Below are 24,091 nucleotides of genomic sequence, written 5' to 3'. Positions count from 1 at the left end.
CGAGATATGCTCCATCTGACGAGTTGACTCGTCGAGTCAAGCTTGGACTCGTCGAGTCTGCATGGACTCGGCGAGTTCAGCTATGGACTCGGCGAGTCCAGCCTCCAGAAACCAAAAAATCAAATTTTTTAACCATATCAAGCATCAATACAAAAGAAACCAGTCTAGTCTCTGATACTACTGATGGGTTTTGGTCCTAAGAACATCCTATGTGCTCATACAAACCCTAATGCTTGGATCTAGGTTTCTCTATTGTACATGCAAGTTATCCAAGACTATAAACCCTAATTCTATCATTCAAGTAATCAAATTGATCATGAGAATAGGTTTATAATATTACCTTGATTGTTATGTAGCAATAACAATCCCAAATCTCCTTGTATTGACTTTGGAAGGCTTAGAGTCACAAGTGTCACTCCTCTAATGGTTCACAAACACCATAAGCAAGAGGATGAAGAGGAGAGAGGATGGAGGCTGCCCAAAACGTGTTCTAACCCTAGAAGAGAAGTTCCCCACGTTTTTGAGCCTTAAGGGTTCTATATATAGTGAGGCTATTAGGGTTATCTAACAAGGAAACCCTAATTTGGTTGCTTAAGCCCTAAGCAACCCATAGACTCCTTTAATCAAGCCCTTGGACGATTTCCTTATGGGATTCCCATTAGAATTCGTCCACCCCTTGATTCAAGACAATCCATGGCCCAAATTGCAATTATCTTATAATTACAATTCCAGTCCCTTAAGTTTAATTAATCTCTTTTAGTCACAAAACTAATTACCAATTAATTCTTGACTAATATTAATTAAACAATATGATTTCTCCTTTAATATATTATTCTCATAATATATTAATAAATCATATTTAATCCTTTCTCTCCATAATTCATCCTATCAAGTTGCTTTGGTGAAGGCAACCCAAAAGGACCATGCACCATCGGGTCAAGTACATACCAAAATAGTTATGGACTTAGACACTAATCCAACATAAACATTGTGTTCTTATTCTATATTTCGTCTTGTCTAATTCACTTGATTAGGATTTCGCACCATCAAGTGAATCTGATTGATACATCATAGCATTTTGGGTTTTACAATGATCGCCTAAACTACATTAAGAAACCTGTGGCAATTATGGATCGGAAAGTGAAGACCATGAGGAACAAAGTAGTGAACTTGGTCAAAGTTTAGTGGCAACATCGGAAAGGCTCGGAGTGGACGTGGGAACCCGACTCCGAGATGCGCAAGCAATATCCTGAGTTGTTTCTTAATGGTGACTTTGAGGACGAAGTCTGATTCTAGTGGGGGAGAATTGTAACATCCCATTATCAGGTATTTTAATTATTGCTTTTATGTTTATCAAAAGTCACATAATTGGTCCATTAAAGAAAAAGGCTTGTATGGTGGTCGTATGTAGGGCGTACTGTAACCACCCAATTTTCAAGTCCAAAAATTTCATTTTGGTTTAGCTGACTCATAAAACACTCATAAGAAAAATACTGTGAAATCATATCATTTCATAAAACAATGTATCATGTCTGAAAACCCAAGTCATAAAAGTGGTAACATGTCAGAGTACAATCCCAGAATATCCATAGTGCGGAAAAACAAAGAGTGTGTGCTTGATGTGCCGCTACCGCGCCAGCTCCTTCCCCTTCGCTGAAGAGGTACCTGAAACCAAAACTGTAAATTGTAATCACGAAGCTTAGTGAGTTCCCTCATCATACCACATACCATACAATCATATAGCATACATAATTCCGGGCAATTCTGGGGTGCCTGACCTACCCGGTACGGCCATTCTGGGGTGCCGACCTACCCGTACGGCCATTCTAGGGTTCCGACCTACCTATGCGGTCATTCTGGGGTGCCGTCCTATCCATGTCAAGCCATTATGGGGTGCTGACCTACCCGTGTCAATCCATTCTGGGGTGCTGACCTACCCGTCGGTCCTAACAACCGACCCTCGGGGACTATTCCACCCCTACTGCTCCTATCACATATATCATAACATAAACATACTATCAGACATATTTGGGGTGTCCGAACTACCCTTCGGTCCTAACAATCGAAATTGGGGACAATTCCCTTCCTACTACCACTATCACATATAACGTATAATGCCAGCATATAAACATATCATCACATACTGTCAGGCATATTTGGGGTGTCTGACCTACCCTTCGGTCTTAATAACCCGCACTCTACTACTATCGCATATAACATATCATGCCATCATATAACATATCAGGTAGTAGCAAACCTAGATGATATCACAAAGACAATCATCTAATCATACAAATCCTACTGGTGGGCCGACATTGTGGCCGTAGACCCACCGCTACTGGTAGGTAACTCACCTCGTACGAGTAGCTGCTGATAATCTGTGCGGGAAACCTCTGCCTGTTGCTGCTCCGGAAATCCTCCGGCTACAATCCCTACAGAACACTCAGTCATAAATTGATATCTACTCTTAGGGTAAAATGACTATTTTACCCCCAACCAAGTCCAAGTCAAAGTCAACTTCCAGCTGACCCGACTCGCCGAGTTGGGCCGTTAACTCGTTATGTCCCTTTCCTTTACTCTTCCTTATCTACGACTCGACTCGTCAAGTTTGGCAACGACTCGACGAGTTCCCCTCCTTTACGAACATCAATGAACCTTCTTTCGACTCGCCGAGTCGGATGAACACTCGTCGAGTTCACCTTCATCTGATGAACAAGTCCTGACCTTGACTCGCCGAGTTATATGAACAAATCGTCGAGTTCATCTTTAAACATAAGAAGATTGCCTTGTACTCGCCGAGTCTGTTCTAGCGCTCGTCGAGTCCCATGAACTCCAGGTCTAAAACTAAGTCCAATGCGTTGGGTCACTCTTTCTGTCCCGCTACAACCCTTCTAATCGCCCAACTGAGTTCTTTGACCCTCAACAGATATGGGATTCAAAGCCTTGGACTCGTCGATTCCCAAGAACGGACTCGCCTAGTCGATAACGTCCATGCTCTATTTCCTCGATTTCTGATGTACAACCTTTGAACAAATGATAGATCCAAGCCCCTAAGCTCGATCTAGCACGTAAAGTTTCGAACTTTACGTGCATGCATGGGACTTTTGAGCCAAAAAGGCTCTAAAATGACTCTTATGTTGCATGGGACCTTCCTTAGGTGCAAAAGCAACCCAAATCTGCTTTGTGACTCCGTCCAAGACTTAGATCCAAAGTCTTGACCCCCAACCATGTTTGCAATCATGGTTGGCCACCTCATTCGGATTAAAAAGACCTAAATCTTCCCCAAAAAGGGATCTAACAAATGAACAAGCAAGGTACAGACTTTATACCTTTCAAGGACTGGAAATGATGCACCAAAATCGAATCCTTCAGTCTCCTCTTGATCCTTCTATGCTCTTCCTTTTTCCTTGAGGTCAAAAACCCACAAAAATCACTCAAGAGCCTTAGATCTTGCACCAAAACACTTAGGGTTTACTATGGAGGGTTTCTGGTAGCATAAAGGGGCGATGGAGGCTGTATAAGGTTGTTTAAATAGGGTGCAAACCCTAAGATTAGGGTTTTTCCTAGTCAGAGCCTACTCGTCGAGTCCGGGACCCGACTCGACAAGTCCATCACTTAAATCCCACGTCTCATCCTGCTTTTACTCGGCGAGTTGGAACTTCAACTCGCCGAGTCCCAGGCCAAAAATGCAAAATTACTTAAATAAGATACATACCAGGAATCAGGTGCTACACGTACTTAAGAGTACGTGCATCGTACTCATGCAACATGGGATCGCGGATGATCAGCTAGTACGTTAGGCGTATATATGGTACACCAGGCGTACTAGCCCAGACTTCAAACCCTAATCTTAAGGGTTTCTCCATATTAAAACAATATTATGTCCCCATTTGATCATCCTTATCAGCTACCATACCCTCCCTAAACCCTAATTCCGAGTTTGAGTTGCCTGTGTGAGTCTTTTTGGTGCATTTAGTTGACGAAGGAGACTATAGAAGAACGAGTGGGTGCTAGCAAGCTTGTAGATCCAAAAACATTTCCTCTTTGTGCATCATTTCCAGGTATAAAACTTATAACTTCATAAGTTTTCCTTTAGATCTATCGTAGCACCCGGTTCCTGGTATGTATTTCATTCAAGTATGTTTTCGCATTTTGGACTAAAACTCGACGAGTTGATGGCCCAACTCGTCGAGTAGTAGCGGTTTGGACCCGGGGGTTAAGTGGCGGACTCGTCGAGTAGGCGGCAAGACTCGATGAGTAGGCTCTGGCTGGGAAAACCCTAATTTGAGGGTTTGCACCCTATTTAAACGACCTTATATAGCCTCCATCGCCCCTTATGCTCCTAGAACACTCCATTTCGAACCCTAACTGTGTTGTGAAAGATCTAAGGGCTTTTGGTGATTCTTAGTGGTTTGTGGTGGCAAGAAGAAAGGAAAAGCTTGAGGAATCAAGAGGAGACCAGAAAGAGTCAAGCTTGTGTATCATCTACAGTCCTCGGAAGGTATAAAGTTGACACCTTGCTCCTTCTTGCATTAGATCCCTTTTTGGGGAGATTTAGGGCTTTTATAAGCCATTCTTGGTGACCAACCATGATTGCAAGCATGGTTGGGGGTTGAGGCTTCATATCCAGGCTCCTTAAGGAGTTAGAAGGTAGAAAGGGACTGCCTTTGCACCCATGGAAAGCCCCATGCAACTTAAGAGCTTCTTTTAAGGCCTTTTTAGCTCATAGTCCCATGCATGTACGTAAAGTTCGTAAATTTACGTGTTAGATCGATCTTAGGAGCCTAGATCTATCATTTGGTCAAGTGTTGTACACCAGTAATTGAGAAATGAGTGTCAGACGACCCTGACTCGGCGAGTCGTTCTTGGGACTCGGCGAGTCCAAGGCGTGATGTCCCCAAATTTGTTGAGGGTCGATGGGACCCAGTTGAATGTTAGAAGGGTTTTAGAGGGTCCAAGGGAGTGGCCCAATGTATTGGATTTAGCCATAGACCTGGAGTTCATAGGACTCGACGAGTACATGAGCAGACTCGACGAGTCTAAGACAATCTCCCACCCATTGAAGATGAACTCGACGAGTTGTTCATACAACTCGGCGAGTCAAGGTCAGGACGTGTTCATCGGATGGGGTTAAACTCGACAAGTTGTTCATACAACTCGGTGAGTCGGATGAAGGTTCATGCGAGGTTATTTTAGAAGGAGGACTCGTCGAGTCGTTGCTAAACTCGATGAGTAGAAGCGTGAAGAAGGTCAGATGAAAGGATAGGGACTCGACGAGTTGGCGGCCCAACTCGACGAGTCATGTCAATTGAAAGTCGACTTTGACTTTGACTTGGTCAGGGGTAAAATAGTTATTTTACCCTAAGAATATTTATCAATGTCTGATTAAGTGTTTTATGGATTTATAGCCGGAGGATCACTGGAGAAGCAGTCAGACATCTGTCGATCAACTTTTCAGCAGTCAGCCTTACGAGGTGAGTTACCTTCCAGTAGCGGTGGGTCTAAGGCACCAATGCCGACCCACCAGTAGGAGTCGTATGTTAGATGCCTGTCTTCATGATATTTATCTAGGTTTGCTACTACCTAATATGTTATGTGCTAGTATGATATGATGATATATGCTAGTAGCAGTAGGGGAGACAGTCCCCAAGATTTCCGGTCGATAGGGCCAAAAGGGGTAGTCATACCCAGTCATGCTAGATAGAATACAATTATGTGTTACATGTTATGTGATAGTAGTAGAGGGGTGAAATAGTCCCCAATATCCGGTCGAGAGGACCGAATGGGAGGCCAGCACCCAGATATGCTAGGCAGTATCCGGTCGAGAGGACCGAAAGGGAGGCCAACACCCAGATATGCTAGGCAGTATCCAGTCAAGAGGATCGAATGGGAGGCCAGTACCCAGATATGCTAGGAAGTATCCGGTCGAGAGGGCCGAAGGGGTAGGTCGGGCACCCATATATGCCTGACAATATATACATGTTAAGTGATTATATGGTATGTGGTACGATGGGGGAACTCACTAAGCTTCTTGCTTACAGTTTTTAGTTTTGTTTCAGGTACCTCTTCAGTGAAGGGGAAGGAGCTGGCGCGGTAGTTGCACATCATACACACACACGTTGGATTTCCGCATTATGAGATTATTTGGAATGTACTCTGATTTATTTTGCTTTTGACAAAATGGTTTTTATGGAGGCATGTTTTGGATTATTGACTTATTGGTTGTGACATGAGATATCATTATGAATGTTTTTATATCGATGGGTTTTATGTTATAAATTAATTAAAAACGAAATTTTTGGCCTTAAATTTTGGGATGTTATTGATGGGTTTTGGTCATAAGACATCCTATGTGCTCATACAAACCCTAATGCTTGGATCTAGGTCTCTCTATTGTACATGCTTTGAATCCAAGACTATAAACCCTAATTCTAGCATATGGAAATCAATATTAATATATAATTAGGTTTAAGATGTTACCTTGATTGTTATGTAGCAATAACAATCCCAATTCCTCCTTGAATTGACTTTGGAAGGCCTAGAGTCACAAGTGTCACTCCTCTAATGGCTCACAAACACCATAAGCAAGAGGATGAAGAGGAGAGAGGTTAGAGGCTGCCAAAACTCGTGTAAAACCCTAGCAAGAAGCTTAGCCACGTTTTTGGTCCTTAAGGGATCTATATATAGTGAGGCTATTAGGGTTATCTAACAAGGAAACCCTAATTTGGTTGCTTAAGCCCTAAGCAACCCATAGACTCCTTTAATCAAGCCCTTGGACGATTTCCTTATGGGCTTCCCATAAGAATTCGTCCACCCCTTGATTTAAGACAATCCATGGCCCAAATTGCAATCATCTTATAATTACAATTCCAGTCCCTTAAGTTTAATTAATCTCTTTTAGTCACAAAACTAATTACCAATTAATCATTGACTAATATTAATTAAAAAATATGATTTCTCCTTTAATATATTATTCTCATAATATATTAATAAATCATATTTAATCCTTTCTCTCCATAATTCATCCTATCAAGTTGCTTTGGTGAAGGCAACCCAAAAGGACCATGCACCATCGGGTCAAGTACATACCAAAATAGTTATGGACTTAGACATTAATCCAACAGTCTCCCACTTGGATAAGTCTAATAACTATTCTGCGTATGACTTCAGATCCTGATATGCAATCGTAGCTTTCCAAAGCCGCTGTCAACTCTGATCCTATCAGATACGCGTGTCCTTAGATAAGGGATCATATATTCCTCCATTCTAGATATCATATGAGATATGATTTCAAATCATTCTCTTTGTACTATATCTCGATTCTCGATTTATGACGACTGACTAATTGAACAAATCAAATTAGCCCTAGCCCGGCCGAGCATTTACGTTTGTCATCACTAAATCATCGAGGGGCCCAAAGATATCGCTTTTATCCTACCTTGGATAAAAGAAACGGATAAACTTTGATACAATGCTTGCTTGCACTTACTCACCGAATCACACACAACAATATGTTTTATAACACCAAGTTACTAGTGCGTTTACATATTATCAATGTGCAACCGATTCGCAAGATACAACTCACACATCTCGGTTTCAAGAATATAAGATGTTATCGTCTCACCAATCACTCGTGATACAATTCATGGAGTGATCCAAGTGAGCGTGGGTTTAATCCAATGCTCAAATCACATTCATAAGCACTCATGAACGTTGCAGCAAACATTTGCTTATGTCTAATACTCTTTTAGACAATCCACACACCAATTCACGACAGTCTTCATTCATATCTACTTCCAACATATGAACGACTGTGGCCCATTCGAATAATTCGATTATTCTTAATAAATTCAATTATTCTGGAAGTCAAAACATGCAAATGTGAAACACAAGAATAATACTAATCCCATATGGCCTCAACCCTTTGAGCATAAATAAAACACCTTTTATTTATCACCATATTGATTACTCATTATTTGTCGTTTCGGGTAATCAACTTCTTACTTGAATTACAACACTTGTCCCATGCTCCTAGCATGCACACAATGTTTACCTATGGTTCTTACTTTGTGAAATAGATCATATTGAACACATTTCCAATCATTCTCATTTCACAACTCCTAATCCTTTTCCATAAGTTTAAGAATATTAAATTCTTTCCACTTATAGAGTATGCCAGATTCTAACATTTTATGCAACGATCCTTTCGTAATGTCACTGTACCAAAGTCACAAAGACTATTGCCAAATGATATTACAAAGTCCTCTATCGGAGATTGTTACAAGACAATTCCATAGACGTGATGTCTCTCACTCAAAGTACATTCTTTGAACATCCTTTTGCATAGAAGTTTCTAATCTAGTCATAGATTTCTCAATGTTCAATTCCCAATATGGACACACTTCCATATGTTCCATATGACAACTCATTCTTAATAGAATCTTTTCTATTCATAATAGAGTCGATATGGTCCATCCAATATGGAAACATTTCCACATTTTCTAATACTATACTACCAACTACTCACAAGCAACCAATCCTCGTCGAACTTTGGATTGTCCTTTGATAGTTGTTTAATTATTTTAGTCAAAACCAATTCTAGTCCCTTTTTCCCTCTAAATGCGCTAGACATTTGGAAAATTTTAGAATGGTCAAACATTAAAACATTTGCAATCGATCCTATACCCGAAGCGTATGGGACACGACGCAAAGTGTTTTATTTGCTATGTTCTCAAAATTCAAATTGTGAAGAGGAATGCCGTAATCATAATCGAAATTTTAAGAACACACTATGTACCTTTGACTAAATTTATTAACATTTATCAACCTAATCTTTTAGATTTGAAATGAAGCATAATATTCTTTCCCTTAATTATAGCAAAACAACTTTATAACCCTTACGACTTTGCAAGGTATAACTCTTGTTTTCTATAATTAATATTGCCAACTTGCAATACGTGCCTTAATAATCATACAATCATAACATTTATGCTCCCACTATCATGATGATTACTATAAAACACGACACTTATGCTCCCACTAGTTTCGACATGTATTCATAAACATCTTAACTTTCAGAAAAACAATGCTTATTGAATTTCTTAAGTTCATGTTTCTAATACTTAGTGCTTTGATAATTTTTTATCAAGGTTTCTTGAACTTATACACCTTTGCCTTCGATAGTTCATATGTGTTTCTAAACAATTAAGACTAATTGCCAAACCCCACAATTCAAATTATGGAAAGGGATACCGTAACCATAATCGAATTCGAGAATGCAATTTTACAATCACTATCTTCTTAAATCTTTCTTAGTGAAAGCATTTCCTCACAATCATTTTCATGAAGGAGGAAATCTTATGACACCTAGACTTAAACGGTGTATTTGTTCCTATCCATGTGAATTTGTTAAAACAAAGTTTATGACAAATTCAAACTCATATGGACCGAACTTTCTTAATCTCGATTTCATGCCTTATGGTAGCACAGCTGCCAACCATGTCTTCCAAGTAGTTAAGCAGCTCACCTTTTCTTATCAATGTACTTTTCATTGATCAAGGTCCTTGCCTTTTATGCATTCAAATGAGAACTCATAGGACTCACATGCATAATTAACTCGACTGGATTGGCACAGAAACAAAATAATGTCAACACGATAGGTTGTAAACCTCAACTCGTGTGCTAGTGATGATCGATAAGGTTTATTTGATTTGTTCTTGAAACCTTTCAAGACCATTAAGACTCCCACTGACTCCTTGACATATAAGATTCTCTTGTCAATAACCATTTCTTGACAAACAAATATTCAAGAGTTAGTGTAGCTTTTATCAAAACTCTTCATAAATTGGTCCTAGTTGGTCTTTGTCTTATCCAAGACATCACAACTTTCCATATTTGATGAATGTTATAAACCTTCTTAATACTTTTCACTCATTGTCACAATCTTAACTTTAAGACTTGTTTTCGGAACGAAGTATGATTGACTTCTTGATTTAACCATTTATTCAATTCCTGATTCCTCTTCTTAGACATACAATTGTACTAAGACTCACTTAGAGGATCAATTGAGATATGGTTCTTAATCATTAAGACCTATCATAAAGCATAAAAGGTACTCTCCCATCTTCTTAGAATGGAGAAACTTTTATCTTTCTGCCTACTTGATTCTTCTTATTCGTTCTGCTATTGATCTAAACCCTTTAATCAATTCAGAATTACACTTAATCTTGTAAGTATAATCATATTTACTAAACCTTTAGTAAATCATGAAGAATATCATTGTTACTCTTATGGTGGACTTGATCAACACGCAACATTGTGTGCTCGATCTCTTAGCCCTTCACTTGACACTTTGTCAATGAATTTGTCTAATTTCCAAATATGAAATTTCTCATTCATCGTGCAACCAAGTTGCGTGATTCCAAATTTCTTTCCAATTGAAACTTTGGGCGATGAGAAACTCTCCCTATTTTGTAAATTCTCAACTTTCCATAAATAACATAATAAGAACCAAATTCATTATTGTTAATAATAGAAACATTTTAACATCAATTTTTCATACACGCCATTGCAAGGATAAATAAATAAAATTTAAAAAATCAAAATTTATTTTATTGCGGAAAAATTTGTCCTTACAATGCAATTCATTGAAAAACTTATGCTAATACATCTTTCTTAGCAATCTAACTCTAACTCTAAGTAGTAGCTTAAGAATCTAATCTTCGAGAAATACGATCGAAATCCATTCCTTCATGGTTAGATTCTGCTCACTTCTTCCTTTAAGCTCCCTTTCTTTTCTTCGATTCTACAAAACATCAATTGTAATCTTATCACATTATGTATTAAGAATCTAGAATGAAGCTTAAAAGAGTTAGTCAATGGATTTTACCTATATTAGAGCCATACGTTTCGACTCTCCCATCTCTTAGATCTCTTAGGTAAATGGGGCTGCTTCGTCTCCAATGCCCTTTCTCTTGGCAATAAAAGCAGATTGACTCTTTTGGAACATGACATAGAACTACTTTAGACATTGCCTTTCTCTTATGATCAAAATTTTCGATCATAGCATGTCTTTCGTTGCCATTGTCTATATCCATAGAGGTCTTGAAGGCAGATTCACCAATCAACTTTGCTTTTCTATTGCGCCAAACCATTGCTGATTCAGCAACAATAAGCATATAGGTGAGATCTATAAGGGTCACGTCGCGGTTCATCATTTAGTACTCTCTTACGAACTCACTATATGAGTTAGGAAGTGACTAAAGAACCCAATCAACAGCCATCTCCTCACAGACAACAGATCCCAACATTCTTAACCTATCAATGTGTGACTTCATCCCTAGGACATGTGTACACACCGACATTCCTTCTTTATGTTTACTTGCCAAAAGGGCTTGAGTGAGCTTGAACTTTTCAAGCCTTTGAACTTGTGGGTTAGGGAGAATAATTGGAGGAGGAGGAGGAAGTGAAGTATGATCTCTTGTTCCTCGATCGAATCGTGGAATATCATCTTCATGTGGAATGCTTGTTCCACGGGATTTGAGAAGACCATAGTTGTCAAACTTTGACATCTACAATACGGGAGAAAACGAATTCAAGTTAGTTGATTAAATGAGTCCTTAGTAAATCACCCAAATGAGATACTAAGGCTAGGACCCAACACAATATTCTTCAACTTGGGAGAGGGATGCCGTAACCCTAATTGCAGAATATTTGAAGGTAAGTGAATGACGATTCACTAATTTCCACCACGAAAAACGAAAAAGAATTTAAGTTTTAAATCTATGAAAACTCCTAGATCCTTTAAGATTCATTGAACCTTCAATGACATGTTTAAATCTCGATATGCCCCTCTTGTTTGTGACTGGGATGCCGAGGATCACAAAGCGGATGTGAATAACCATGCAAACTTACATGGTGCCCTCACATGTTACAGTCACCTATTCGATGTGCCGGTAAACCACACACGCTCCACCGAACTATGACAAACATTGAGTCACCCTATGCTACCTTTGCTTAGAACCATTTAGTGTGCCGGTAAACCACACACGCTCCACTAACGTCTTTGCAAGGGCACAAAGTGTAATTTCATGGAATTGCATCAATTCACTTTTGCCTAAGTAACTAAGATTGGGAATTTTATGAAAACATTTAGCTACTTTGATAATTCATTATACTTATAATGGAAGGTTTCGTCCTATCCTACCCGTTCGGCTAACGACCCTCCACTAGTCAAGAGTGCGGTGGGTAAGAGTGGATACCCATTCAATCGCCATTTTATAGGCAATTTCCTTAAACACCCCTCATAGACCAGCTTCGTGAATGAGGCCTACTAACGGTAAGACTGACTTTTACTCATACATATATATAATGTTATATATATAGTATAGGGTGTATTTTACACTTTTAAAATACTAGGTGGTTTAATTTAACAATTATACTTTTAATTCAATTAAATTGTTAACCTAAACTTTTATGGATTTATTAAACCTCTTTTAATTATACTCCTTAATTAATTAATAAAACCATAAGGGTGTGATTTGAACTTTTTCAAAACAATACTAGAGTTTTTAGAATTTAACATTCCTAATTAAACTTTTAATTAACTTTTAAATTCCAAAACTTGAGGGCAAGTTTTGAAACATTTCAACACATTAGGGTTTAGAATTTAAATATGCATCAAAATTAAACCATTTAATCAAAATTTAAATTTCAAAACTTGAGGGCAAGTTTTGAAACCTTTTTCAAAACATTAGGGTTTTAACTATTTAAATTTCAAAACAACAAAACTTTTGGGTTCAAATTTAAACAATAAAACCTAAAGGGCAAAATATGAAACTTTTCATAACAACAAGGATCAAATAACAAATAATTTAAATCAACATTTAATCACATAATTATCCATATTTGATTTGTTTAATGATTTCTTGCAAAACAATTTATCAATTTAGTCAAAATAATTAATCAATTATCTTATAAGGAAACAATTATCTTGTTAATTGATAAATATCTTCAATTAGATCAAAATTATAGTCAAATATATCATACAATCGGATTAATATTGATCTAACATGATAAGGTAACTATCCATAAGCAAAAACAACAAGAAATCGCGAAATACCCTCCATCTGACGAGTTCACTCGTCGAGTCAGGCTTGGACTCGGCGAGTCTGCATGGACTCGGCGAGTTCAGCCATGGACTCGGCGAGTCCAGCCTCCAGAAACCCAAAAAACAAATTTTCCAGTTATACAATGCATTAATACAATTGAAACCAAGCTAGGCTCTGATACCACTGATGGGTTTTGGTCATAAGACATCCTATGTGCTCATACAAACCCTAATGCTTGGATCTAGGTCTCTCTATTGTACATGCTTTGAATCCAAGACTATAAACCCTAATTCTAGCATATGGAAATCAATATTAACATATAATTAGGTTTAAGATGTTACCTTGATTGTTATGTAGCAATAACAATCCCAATTCCTCCTTGAATTGACTTTGGAAGGCTTAGAGTCACAAGTGTCACTCCTCTAATGGCTCACAAACACCATAAGCAAGAGGATGAAGAGGAGAGAGGTTAGAGGCTGCCAAAACTCATGTGAAACCCTAGCAAGAAGCTTAGCCACGTTTTTGGTCCTTAAGGGATCTATATATAGTGAGGCTATTAGGGTTATCTAACAAGGAAACCCTAATTTGGTTGCTTAAGCCCTAAGCAACCCATAGACTCCTTTAATCAAGCCCTTGGACGATTTCCTTATGGGCTTCCCATAAGAATTCGTCCACCCCTTGATTTAAGACAATCCATGGCCCAAATTGCAATCATCTTATAATTACAATTCCAGTCCCTTAAGTTTAATTAATCTCTTTTAGTCACAAAACTAATTACCAATTAATCATTGACTAATATTAATTAAACAATATGATTTCTCCTTTAATATATTATTCTCATAATATATTAATAAATCATATTTAATCCTTTCTCTCCATAATTCATCCTATCAAGTTGCTTTGGTAAAGGCAACCCAAAAGGACCATGCACCATCGGGTCAAGTACATACCAAAATAGTTATGGACTTAGACATTAATCCAACAGTTACATCTATATGGTTGATGTTTTATGAACTTTTGTCCCCAAGATTGGACATTTATGAGTTTGCAACACTACATGGGCTTGTAGCTGTCCTTTCATGCATTATAGGACTTGTAGAATCCTAAAAATGATTACTTGATCAATTTCTTTGGCTCATGCATGAGCAAAGTAGCTTAGATTGTGTTGGAAGTTTATGTTTGTTGCATTGGGACTTTTCTAGCCATGCAAAGGTTTAAAGTCGATGACTTTATGGAATAAGACATCTTAGAATGGTCAGATTTGTGGTTGGGTTAGTTGTCTCAAGGGATTAAGACACGAAGTTGGTAAAAGTGGAAGCGGACGGAGTACACCGTGCGTGCAGTTCCGATCCCGACCATACGTTGTTCGAGTTGTATGCCTCGCGTAAGAAGAGGTACGCCCAGCGTACTCGTTGCGCAATTGACTTTTGTTGACTTTTGACATTTGGTCAAGATTTAGGATTTTGGACCATGGGAAGGGTAAAATGTTTTTTTTTCCTTTAGAGGACTTAGTTGTGGGATTGGACTAGCGAGTTGAGTTTTGGACCTTAATTAGTAATTAGGGTTAATTATTTCGTTGATTAGGTGGAGTCTAGTTCCGGCAGTTCGGGTGTGAGGTTTACTTGTTGTCAGTATCAGGTGAGTCTCTCCTCGCTTATTATTACCTGTGTGATAGAGTAGTTGTATCTGTGATGACCAGTTGGGTCTAGCTGTTATTATTATGTTGTGTTGTTATTATGTGATTGAGACTGTTGATAGTCTCCAGGGTTGCTGATAACCCACAGGGTGTGCTGTTAGCCCATTGGGACTGCTGATAGTCTTTAGGGTTCCTGATAACCCATATGTGTTTATTTATGTTGTGTTGTATGCAATATCTTGAGGAACTCACTAAGCTTCATGCTTACAATTGTTGATTTATGTGACATGTACTTCTGAGGACCACGGGAAAGCGATTTCTGATTGTACACACTCACTGGGAGATTTGCTATTGGAACAGTTGTGAACTCTGATATTTTGTGATACTGGTTGTTTTGGATAATTATATATTTGATAACCTGGCTTGTGAAACCTTAATTTTTGGTAAATTTAAAATGAAAAATTTGGTCTAAAATTTGAGGTGTTACAATTTGGTATCAGAGCCCTGGTTTGAGGGATTTGGATGAACCTCTAGATGATTCCAAACTCAAACTAAGGATCTGAATTTTTTTAAGAACTTAACCAAGAAAAGAAGACTTTTACAGGAAAAAAACCCTGAGAAGCAGTGTGTACAATCAACCAGCTTTCGAGCGGTAGTTTCCCAAAATAAACATTTGGACTTTTGATAACGAAAAACATTGATTTTATAAACTATTTTTAAATCACCCAACGTTCTATCAATAACATAAGGAAAACAAGGAGTCAAAACTAATTTTTGTTTTTTTCTAATAAAGTCTGTTAATTAATAAGTAAATGTGTTTCATTTTTTGACAAACAAAATTGTTGTTGAACATATAAGTATGTCCTAAAATTAGTGGTACTAGGCTTGACTTGGTGTTTGCACTGACGAACGACCTAGGTTGGCAGTAAACTTGCTTAGTATGTTCAAATTGACCGGTGGGACGTTGAATAGACATGTTGAGGCGAACTTAACATGATGGTGAAATTTGTCCGAACATCGTTCTTTGCAACTATGATCCCAGTTTATTTTTCACCATCAAGTGTTTTCTATGACTCGTTTGTTCCTAGTACTAAAGTGTGTTTTAATATGGGTTAATGGGCATTTATACCACCGGTTTCAAGTTGAAAACTATCACTATAAATTGATAGCGAGTCTCGTTGTAACAAACACATAAACATAACAGCAGAGGGAGATTCGACAACGCATTCATGTTTGATGACAATTTCACTATATGGACATTCCCAAAATCATCTTCTTGAATTATTGCTTGTTTACCGAACTTTTTATATACAATCATACATAAGATGATATGATAATAGCAACAAATCATCTCATTGCTCGTATTTCTTTGTTTCTTTCTTGCTTTGAGATCTCCATCGAAGTTGCACAGTGTGACATTTTTGCTTTGTTACCAAAATGCCTAGGTTTGTTTTAGTTAACAAAATGTAAGTAAACCAAATTTTTGTACTTCATTTTTTTACCCGGACCGGACATTGAGTTGGAGAAAATTGTCCACATGTATGCTAACATGAACAAAAACATGTGCAAATGGTTCCAACTCATCTTTTTATCTTTAAACAGGGGAGTTAAAATAAAGAGTTGTTATGTCCTGTAATCTACCCTTTTTAAATCGCATTTTATGGACTATATGATTTTACAACGTTTTCTTAAGAATAATAATAATATGAATATTGAGATTTTCCGTAAAAAAAGTACTTGTTCAATATTATTGAAAAACAAAAAGTTCAAAAAGAAAGCTGTTCAAGAGTTGTCATTCCATCTGTATTTAGCAACTTTATAAACACAACGTAGCATTCATTTATTCAACCAAAACATTTTTAACTTTTATTCTTTTTGTAAAAGAAAAACAAAAGCAAAAAGGGTATCATCGGTCCAGGTCCTTCAGGATAATTACAAGTTAGCTTGGATTTATTTTATTCATAATGAATAAAATTTAGAAAATTAAAATAAGAAATTAATTGTTTGTGGACCATGACCTTGTCCAATTTCTAAAGAGAAATTAGAAACATATATAAAACCTGAAAAAATCTATGTGTGAAACCATGAAAGTTACTCAATCTTATCATCAAAGTTGAGCATGATTTCCACATCTTTTAAGCTCAAAACGATAATCATCTTTTGCATTAATATCAACACATCAAGGTTAAACCCATTTTCACATTTTAATATAAACTCTTTCAACTTTATGAGTTCACCATTAATTCTAAAATGATACCTTCTAAAAGTATAATTGTTAAAGGGATATTACTTATTAGTGATGAAAGAACCACCCATAAAAACTTATTTATCGACTGATCATGTTCTATGAAATTCGTGAAAGATATAGTATTAAGTATACACCGACTTTGATCGTTGGAATTTTATCCAACTATGAATGTCAGTAATGTGAGAATAAAATATATGTATATTATTTATGAAACCATGCATAAGAAATTAAGAAGCAATCAAAATAATGATGAGACGAATACACAAATACCAACCATTTGTGGCAAAAGATCAACAATTATTTCACCCACCCCACTATATTTTCACATTGCCTCACTTCAAAGTTAAGCAGCACAAAAAAGGGCTTTCAAACAAATGATAACCACCACACCTTTATGATCATGACTACTCGTATCATATCACCCTTTTATATCCTTACCAGAAAAATTACCCTATTTTTCATACCCAAAACTAACCATGATTCCCTTACTCTTCTTCTTCCTCCTCCTCTCTCTCCTCCCACACAGATCTTTCTCCGCTCACTGCACCACCGTCACCACCACCAAAACCTTCGAAAAATGTATGTCATTACCCTCCCAAGAAGCTTCAATAGCATGGACGTTCCACAGACATAACTCAACTCTCGAGATGGTCTTTTCCGGTAGCTTTATATCACCTTCCGGTTGGGTCGCATGGGGTATAAACCCCACCTCACCTGAAATGACCGGAACACGAGCTCTCATCACCTTCCCGGACCCAAACTCCGGCCAGTTGGTCCTCCTGCCTTACATCATAGATCCAACTGTGAAACTTCAACGGAGTCCACTCCTATCTCGGCCACTCGACATCCATCTCGTATCTTCTTCTGCCGCCTTGTACGGCGGCAGAATGGCGACAGTCCATAACGGGGCCACCATTCAGATATACGCCACGTTAAAACTTAAACCAAACAAGACCAAGATTCATAATGTGTGGAACAGAGGGCTGTATGTACAAGGCTACTCTCCTACAATCCATCCAACCACCATCGCCGACCTTTCCTCAATCACCACCATTGATGTTTTATCAGGCGTATCAGCTTCTGGACCAAATAGCAACATCAGAACTCTAAAACTTGCTCATGGCTTTATGAATGCAATTTCATGGGGGGTATTGTTACCAATCGGAGCAGTCACTGCACGCTACTTACGACACATACAGTCATTAGGGCCTACGTGGTTTTACGTCCATGCCGGAATTCAGCTTTTTTCCTTTGTTCTAGGGACTGCTGGATTCGCGATTGGGGTTCATCTCGGAGAACTGTCGCCGGGAAGGGTTTATGGACTTCACCGGAAGCTGGGGTTTGCAGCGTTTTTCTTGGGTAGTCTTCAAACACTGGCGCTGCTATTTAGGCCAAAGACTACGAACAAGTTCAGAAAGTACTGGAAATCGTACCACCATTTTGTGGGGTATGCGTGTGTGATTTTGGGAGTTGTTAATGTGTTTCAAGGATTTGAAGTGATGGGGGAAGGGGGGTCTTATGCTAAGTTAGTGTACTGTTTGTGTTTATCAACGTTGATTGGAGTTTGTGTGGCATTAGAAGTCAACTCTTGGGTAATATTCTGTAGGAAATCGAAGGAAGAGAAGTTGAGAAGAGAAGGGGTTATAAGGGGTCAAGAGAAAGCTTGTGGACCAGAGCATGGTGATCGACACTAGCCTTCGAGTTTTCTTATTTCCCACTTAACAAATTTTGTTTGTAATCTTTTATTGATTATGTAAAATTCACCTTTGATTTATCAAGAATTATTAAAACACAGATATAGCTTCACAAGACACAAATAGTCGGTTCATTTGACTTAATTTATTTTTGTGTTGGGTTCGTGTCGTTGTGTTATGGTTGATGTGGAACAATAATTGTTGTTTTTACATCCCTATTGCAAAAGTGTTCAACATTCGAAAAAATATGATTTTTCAACGATTTTGTACAATGTAAATATAGAATTTTGTGTTGCCTTTATGTATTATTTAATGAAGTTGTGTTCTTCTCAAAGAGTGTTGTTAAAGATGGAACTTAGAATGGAGGGAAATGTTCAAGGTTAATTCTTGAAATCAATATTGTCATGACCCTTTCTGATCAATTTGAACACACAGATCATTCAAGTAAAAGTAAGGAAACGTACTTGAATCATTAGAGATACTTGATGTGGAAGATGATGTCATCGATTCCCATTATGATGTCCAAATTGATGGAATTACACATAAATTATTGGTGTTCTTAGGGATTTGTTTCTTGAGGCATAAGAGAGAAAAATTGTAACATCTTGAAATATCAAGAGTAGAGTTGAAGGGCTAAAAGAGTAAATTGAAAAAAGGAACTCGGCGAGTCCATGGGTGGACTCGGCGAGTAGGGTCGCGATTTGGTCGCGTGTTAAGTGGCCCACTCGGCGAGTCCAAGGCTGGACTCGGCGAGTAAGCGCTGAGTGGAGAAAACCCTAATTCTCGGGGTTGAGCCCTATATAAAGAACATAACATCCATTCCCCCAGCCTCTTTACTCATCCTCAAGTCCAGAAACCCTAATCTTCGTGTGTGAGTGGATCAAGTTGCATTGGGAAGCTTGGAGAAGCAATTGTTGAGGAAATCTTGAAGGGTATGAGGCTTGGAGCAAGGGGCTTTGGTTGGATTCGAGTTTCATTGTTGTTGGGGCGTTCTTTTGAGGTATTATCTCGTTCTTGGGATGTCACTTATATAGATTCTTCATTTTGGGGTTTATGGGGAGCTTATCTTGGGATGTTTTGGAGTTTGGAGGTTAAATCTGAGGTTGCTACCTCAGATCTGGAATGGGGAAGGTCTAGAGTGCATTAAAGTCCCTGTGTTTGAGTGTTTAGTGAAGCCATCATGTCCCAAACCCTAGCCCTAAAGTGTAAAAGGCCTAGATCTCTTTGGATTCACGTAAAGTTTGCCACTTTACGTGATGGATGGGTTATAGGAGGCTAGATCTACGTTTTGGATAAATTGCATGGCCTGGAATGCTTCTGTATGGATTCAGACCGGTGGTACTCGGCAAGTCACATGGGTAGACTCGACGAGTTGCTTGAAGATGAACTGGAACTCGACGAGTTGGAAGAACAACTCGGCGAGTTGGATGAAGATGGCTTGGAACTCGGCGAGTTGTAAGAACAACTCGGCGAGTAGGTTGAAGATAGCCTTAGACTCGGCGAGTCTTGTCGAAGAGTCCCAATATTTTCTGGTTGAGTCGAGAATCGGTGAGTCAAGGGATGACTCGGTGAGTTGTGTGCGAGTGGACTCAGAGTTGTTGGACTTGGCGAGTCTCGGGGTGACTCGGCGAGTTATGTCGCGGATTGAGGGAAGTTCTGAGCTTGGGGACTCGGCGAGTCATCGGGTTGACTCGGCGAGTAGAGTCAGTCAGGGGTTGACTTTGACATTGTCCAAGGGTTGACCAGTTGTCTTCCAGGGGTATTTTGGTAATTAAGGGTATTTATTGAGTTGAGTGTTTTGGTGTTCAGTAGAGAAGTTCGTGTCAGAGTTTGGAGCAGCGGGATCTTATCCTTTCAGCCGGCAGTTTTGAGGTGAGTTATCCTCACTATATCAACAGGGTCTAAGGCACCAAGGCCGGCCCTTATCGGATTGAGATCCGGGTAGTTGTTGTTATGTTGTTGCTTTGATATGTTTGCATCCTGGTAGCTAGGATGGTATATGTTAGAGACCTGATTAAGATCGGTATCCTGAGAGATAGGGTGATGTTATGCTAGTGACCGGTTAGGTCGGTATCCTGGTTAGGATGATAATATGTTATGTGATCTGTTTGATCTGCTTATTGACTGTGAATTGCTATATGATTGTATGTATATGTGCACATGGTTGTTTGGACTGGAGTTGGGTTGAGGCGGGTCCTGCTTTGTGCTGTAGGCCAAGATACCCAGGGCGGACCGGTTGTCCCGAAGGCCCAGCGAACGGTCCGGATAGGCTGTAGGCCCCAAGAGGGCGAACCAGACGTGCCGAGGCTCGGAGAGTGGACCAGGCCGACTGAAGGCCCGGTGCGGGCGGACCGGTCATACTGTAGACTCAGAGAGTGGACCAGGTGGATTGAAGGCCCGGTGCGGGCGGACCAATCACACTGCAGACTCGATGTATGTGGTTAGATTCGGAGAGTGGACCAGGTGGATTGAAGGCCCGGTGCGGGCGGACCAATCACACTGTAGACTCGAGGTATATGGCTAAACTCGGAGGGTGGACCGGGTGGACTGTTGGCCGATACGGCGGACCAGTCCCACAGTAGACCCGAAGTGCATGGCTGTTCTGTGATCGGATATGTTATGGCATGTTATGCGTGTATGTATATGTGGTTGGTATTTTGGGGATATCTCACTAAGCTTTCGGGCTTACAATTGTGGTTTAATGTTTTTCAGGTTCTTCAGGAGACCGTGGCAAGGCGAAGGCGTGATCGTACCGCTCCTCGTGTTTATATTGTGATGAGATTCTAGGAATACTTAAAATAAATTGTATTGAAAACCTTTTTTGTAATAACTTTAATGGAATCGGGTTGTTTTCGAAAATTTTAAATTGGTTGAAATTTTTGGTCGTTACAAGTTGATATCAGAGCCTTGGTTTGAGTGAATTGGAGGAACACTCGTGTGACTCCAGTCTCAAATCGAGGAGAGTTTTCAAAAGAGTATTTAAAATGGTTTTCTAAATGAGTAAAGGAGGACGTGGAGGTACGATCAGCCGGAGCCAGTAAGTAACCCCGAAATACCATACATGATATTTGTATTTGAGCTTTGTTAGAACAGCATGCTAGTGCTAGGCTAGGGATCTTCAGGATTTCATGATAATGTTGCCTGATTTGTGATGCCTGTAGCCTAGGGTTTCCTTGTGAGAGATTTCCAGTGTTCCTCTAGTTGTGAGGGTTGAGCGTTGTTATGCATGTTTTCACTAGGGTGTTGTGGTAGTACTTCATACAAATATGGGTAGGTGTGGAAGGTAGTATGGGCTCGTACTACTGAAAGCACAGGACCCATATGCGTATCAGGGAAACCATGACCTCTAGGGTTGGGTTGAGAGAGTTGGTTCCCGGGATAGTGGGGAGAGTCTGAGATTTTGTGTGGTGTTTTTTAGTATGGAGATTCCGAGGCATGCAGGGAGTGGATCCGGATCAGGATCGGGAGTAGGAGAGGGAGTTCCGGGCGGGTCGGTACCGCCCGAGATTATTGGTCAGATGAGCACGTGCGAGTTGGATGCGAGGATTCGTGAGATCCTGTGTAATGAGATTGCTGAGTTGTTCCGGGCTGAGTTGCCGGAGCTGTTTGGGTCGATCAAGACCGCCATGGTTGAGTAGTTTGATGAGCGCTATGCAGCTCTCACAGAGACGGCTGTCTCGGAGGCTACAGCAGCTGTAGCAGCGGCAGGGGGAGGAGCTGGTCGGGACTTTCAGTATCGGGACTTCGATAATACGAAGCCTCCCACCTTCGATGGAGTTCAGGACCCGATAGTTGCTATGAGGTGGTTATCGGACGTGGAGGGGTGTTTCTTCACGTGTTCATGCCCTGCTGAGCAGAGGGTGAGGTGTGCTCTGAACCTGTTGAGGCTCGGGGCGAAGGATTGGTGGAGATTGACCACGGGGTCATATTCGAATGCGTAGAGGGCTGCGGTTTCATGGGATCAGTTCAGGGAGATGTTCAGCACTCGTTATGTTCCGCGGGTTGAGAGAGAAAGATTGGCTCAGGAGTTCCTTGAGCTAAAGCAGGGTTCGGAGTCGGTGACGGAGATCACCAGGATGTTCACTGAGAGGGCGATGTTCTGCCCTGAGTTCGCTTCGGAGCAGGCTCACATGTCTCGATATCTGAGCATGCTCAATAGGGATATCAGACAGTTTGTGTCTACACAGAGGTGCGAGACCTTGTTGGAGTTGCAGGAGGCCGCTAGGCAGCGCGAGTTAGATATTGAGTTGCAGATGCGTGAGTTGAGGCAGGATCCAGTGCAGTTGCAGCCGGCGCCAAAACGGTCCAAGACCGTTGATTCTAGAGTGGGGGATCTGAGTAGCCACACTTGTGGGAAGTGTGGAAGGGGTCACACCGGAGTTTGTAGGTCCAGTGGAGCATGCCGCAAGTGCGGAAAGGAGGGGCACTATGCGAGGGATTATCGGCATTCAGCGCCGGTTCGGGATTTGAGGATTTGTTACCATTGTCATCAGGTTGGACATTTGAGGGTCAACTGTCCACAGCTCGCTGCAGGACCGGTGCAGGCTCCAGCACCGGCCACTTTGAGGATCGCAGGTGGAGGTCAGGGTGGAGCGGAGCCCCCAAGGGCTCAGGGTCGTGCTTTTCAGCTTGCAGCAGAGGAGGTCGGAGCAGTGCCGGATGCAGCTGCGGGTATGTTTCTTCCTTGATGTCTTGTTATCTTATGATTATTGTGGAGTATTAATTATGTGCTAGTATCTTTATGTGGTTCTCGGTGTGGTATCCGTTGTTCTTTGAGGATTATGGTATGGTTATGGGTTAGTGTGGGAATTCCGTGGTTATCATTTATGAGGGGTTGTTAGTGGAAACCTGGCATTGGTCTGAAGGCCGGGTAGCATTGTTTTCTGAGGAGTGGTTAGCTGCAGATTGAGTTTCTTTCGAGCTCGGGTTGATCAGCGTTGATATGTGCTTTTGTGAAGGTTGCTCATGCTTGCAGGATGCAGTTCGCGTGTAAGTGATTGTGTTGTGTAAGGTTGTTTAGCGAGGCCGGTGATGGCGGCCGGCAATTGATAGTCAGTGCTATAAGTGGGGGAGAATTGGAAATTCTCCGGAAGGTCGATGGACATGAGAGGTTGATTAGCTGATTGGGTTTTAGCAGTGGTTCTGTCAGTCAAGAGTATAGGCTGGTATGAGTAAGTGGCAGGCATGCGGGACGGGATGCAGACCTAGGGCATTCGATTGTGGAGGGCCTGGGATCAGGCCGGGATCGAGCATGTGCGATTGAGATAGAGTTCGGAACCCTTAAAGGGCTAGAACAGTATGCATGGGAGGATTTCCCGAGGGAAATATCTCGGAATGATGGATGTTACTTGAGCGGTCCGGATAGACTGAAGGCCGGTGGGCGTACCAGTCAAGCCGAAGGCTC

At 40.3% G+C, this 24,091-nt stretch overlaps 1 protein-coding gene across 1 annotated transcript; it reads left to right on the top strand.

The window, feature by feature from the left end:
* Positions 1 to 17,355: 17,355 nt before the first annotated feature.
* Positions 17,356 to 18,785, top strand: LOC145054230 (Auxin-responsive family protein). The gene has a single exon (XM_079002375.1). It carries the CDS (start codon positions 17,470 to 17,472, stop codon positions 18,685 to 18,687), a length of 1,218 nt encoding a protein of 405 aa, XP_078858501.1. The 5' UTR covers positions 17,356 to 17,469; the 3' UTR covers positions 18,688 to 18,785.
* The last annotated feature ends 5,306 nt before the right edge of the window (positions 18,786 to 24,091 follow it).

This window comes from Lactuca serriola, chromosome 5 (assembly GCF_051521515.1).
Source record: "Lactuca serriola cultivar US96UC23 chromosome 5, Lser_US96UC23_V15, whole genome shotgun sequence".
In the NCBI taxonomy this organism is placed as follows: domain Eukaryota; kingdom Viridiplantae; phylum Streptophyta; class Magnoliopsida; order Asterales; family Asteraceae; genus Lactuca; species Lactuca serriola.
This window is presented reverse-complemented; position numbering and strand designations above follow the sequence as displayed.

Bases quoted from the DNA above. Each gene is read 5' to 3' on its own strand.
- LOC145054230 (XM_079002375.1), top strand. From the start codon at position 17,470: ATGATTCCCTTACTCTTCTTCTTCCTCCTCCTCTCTCTCCTCCCACAC.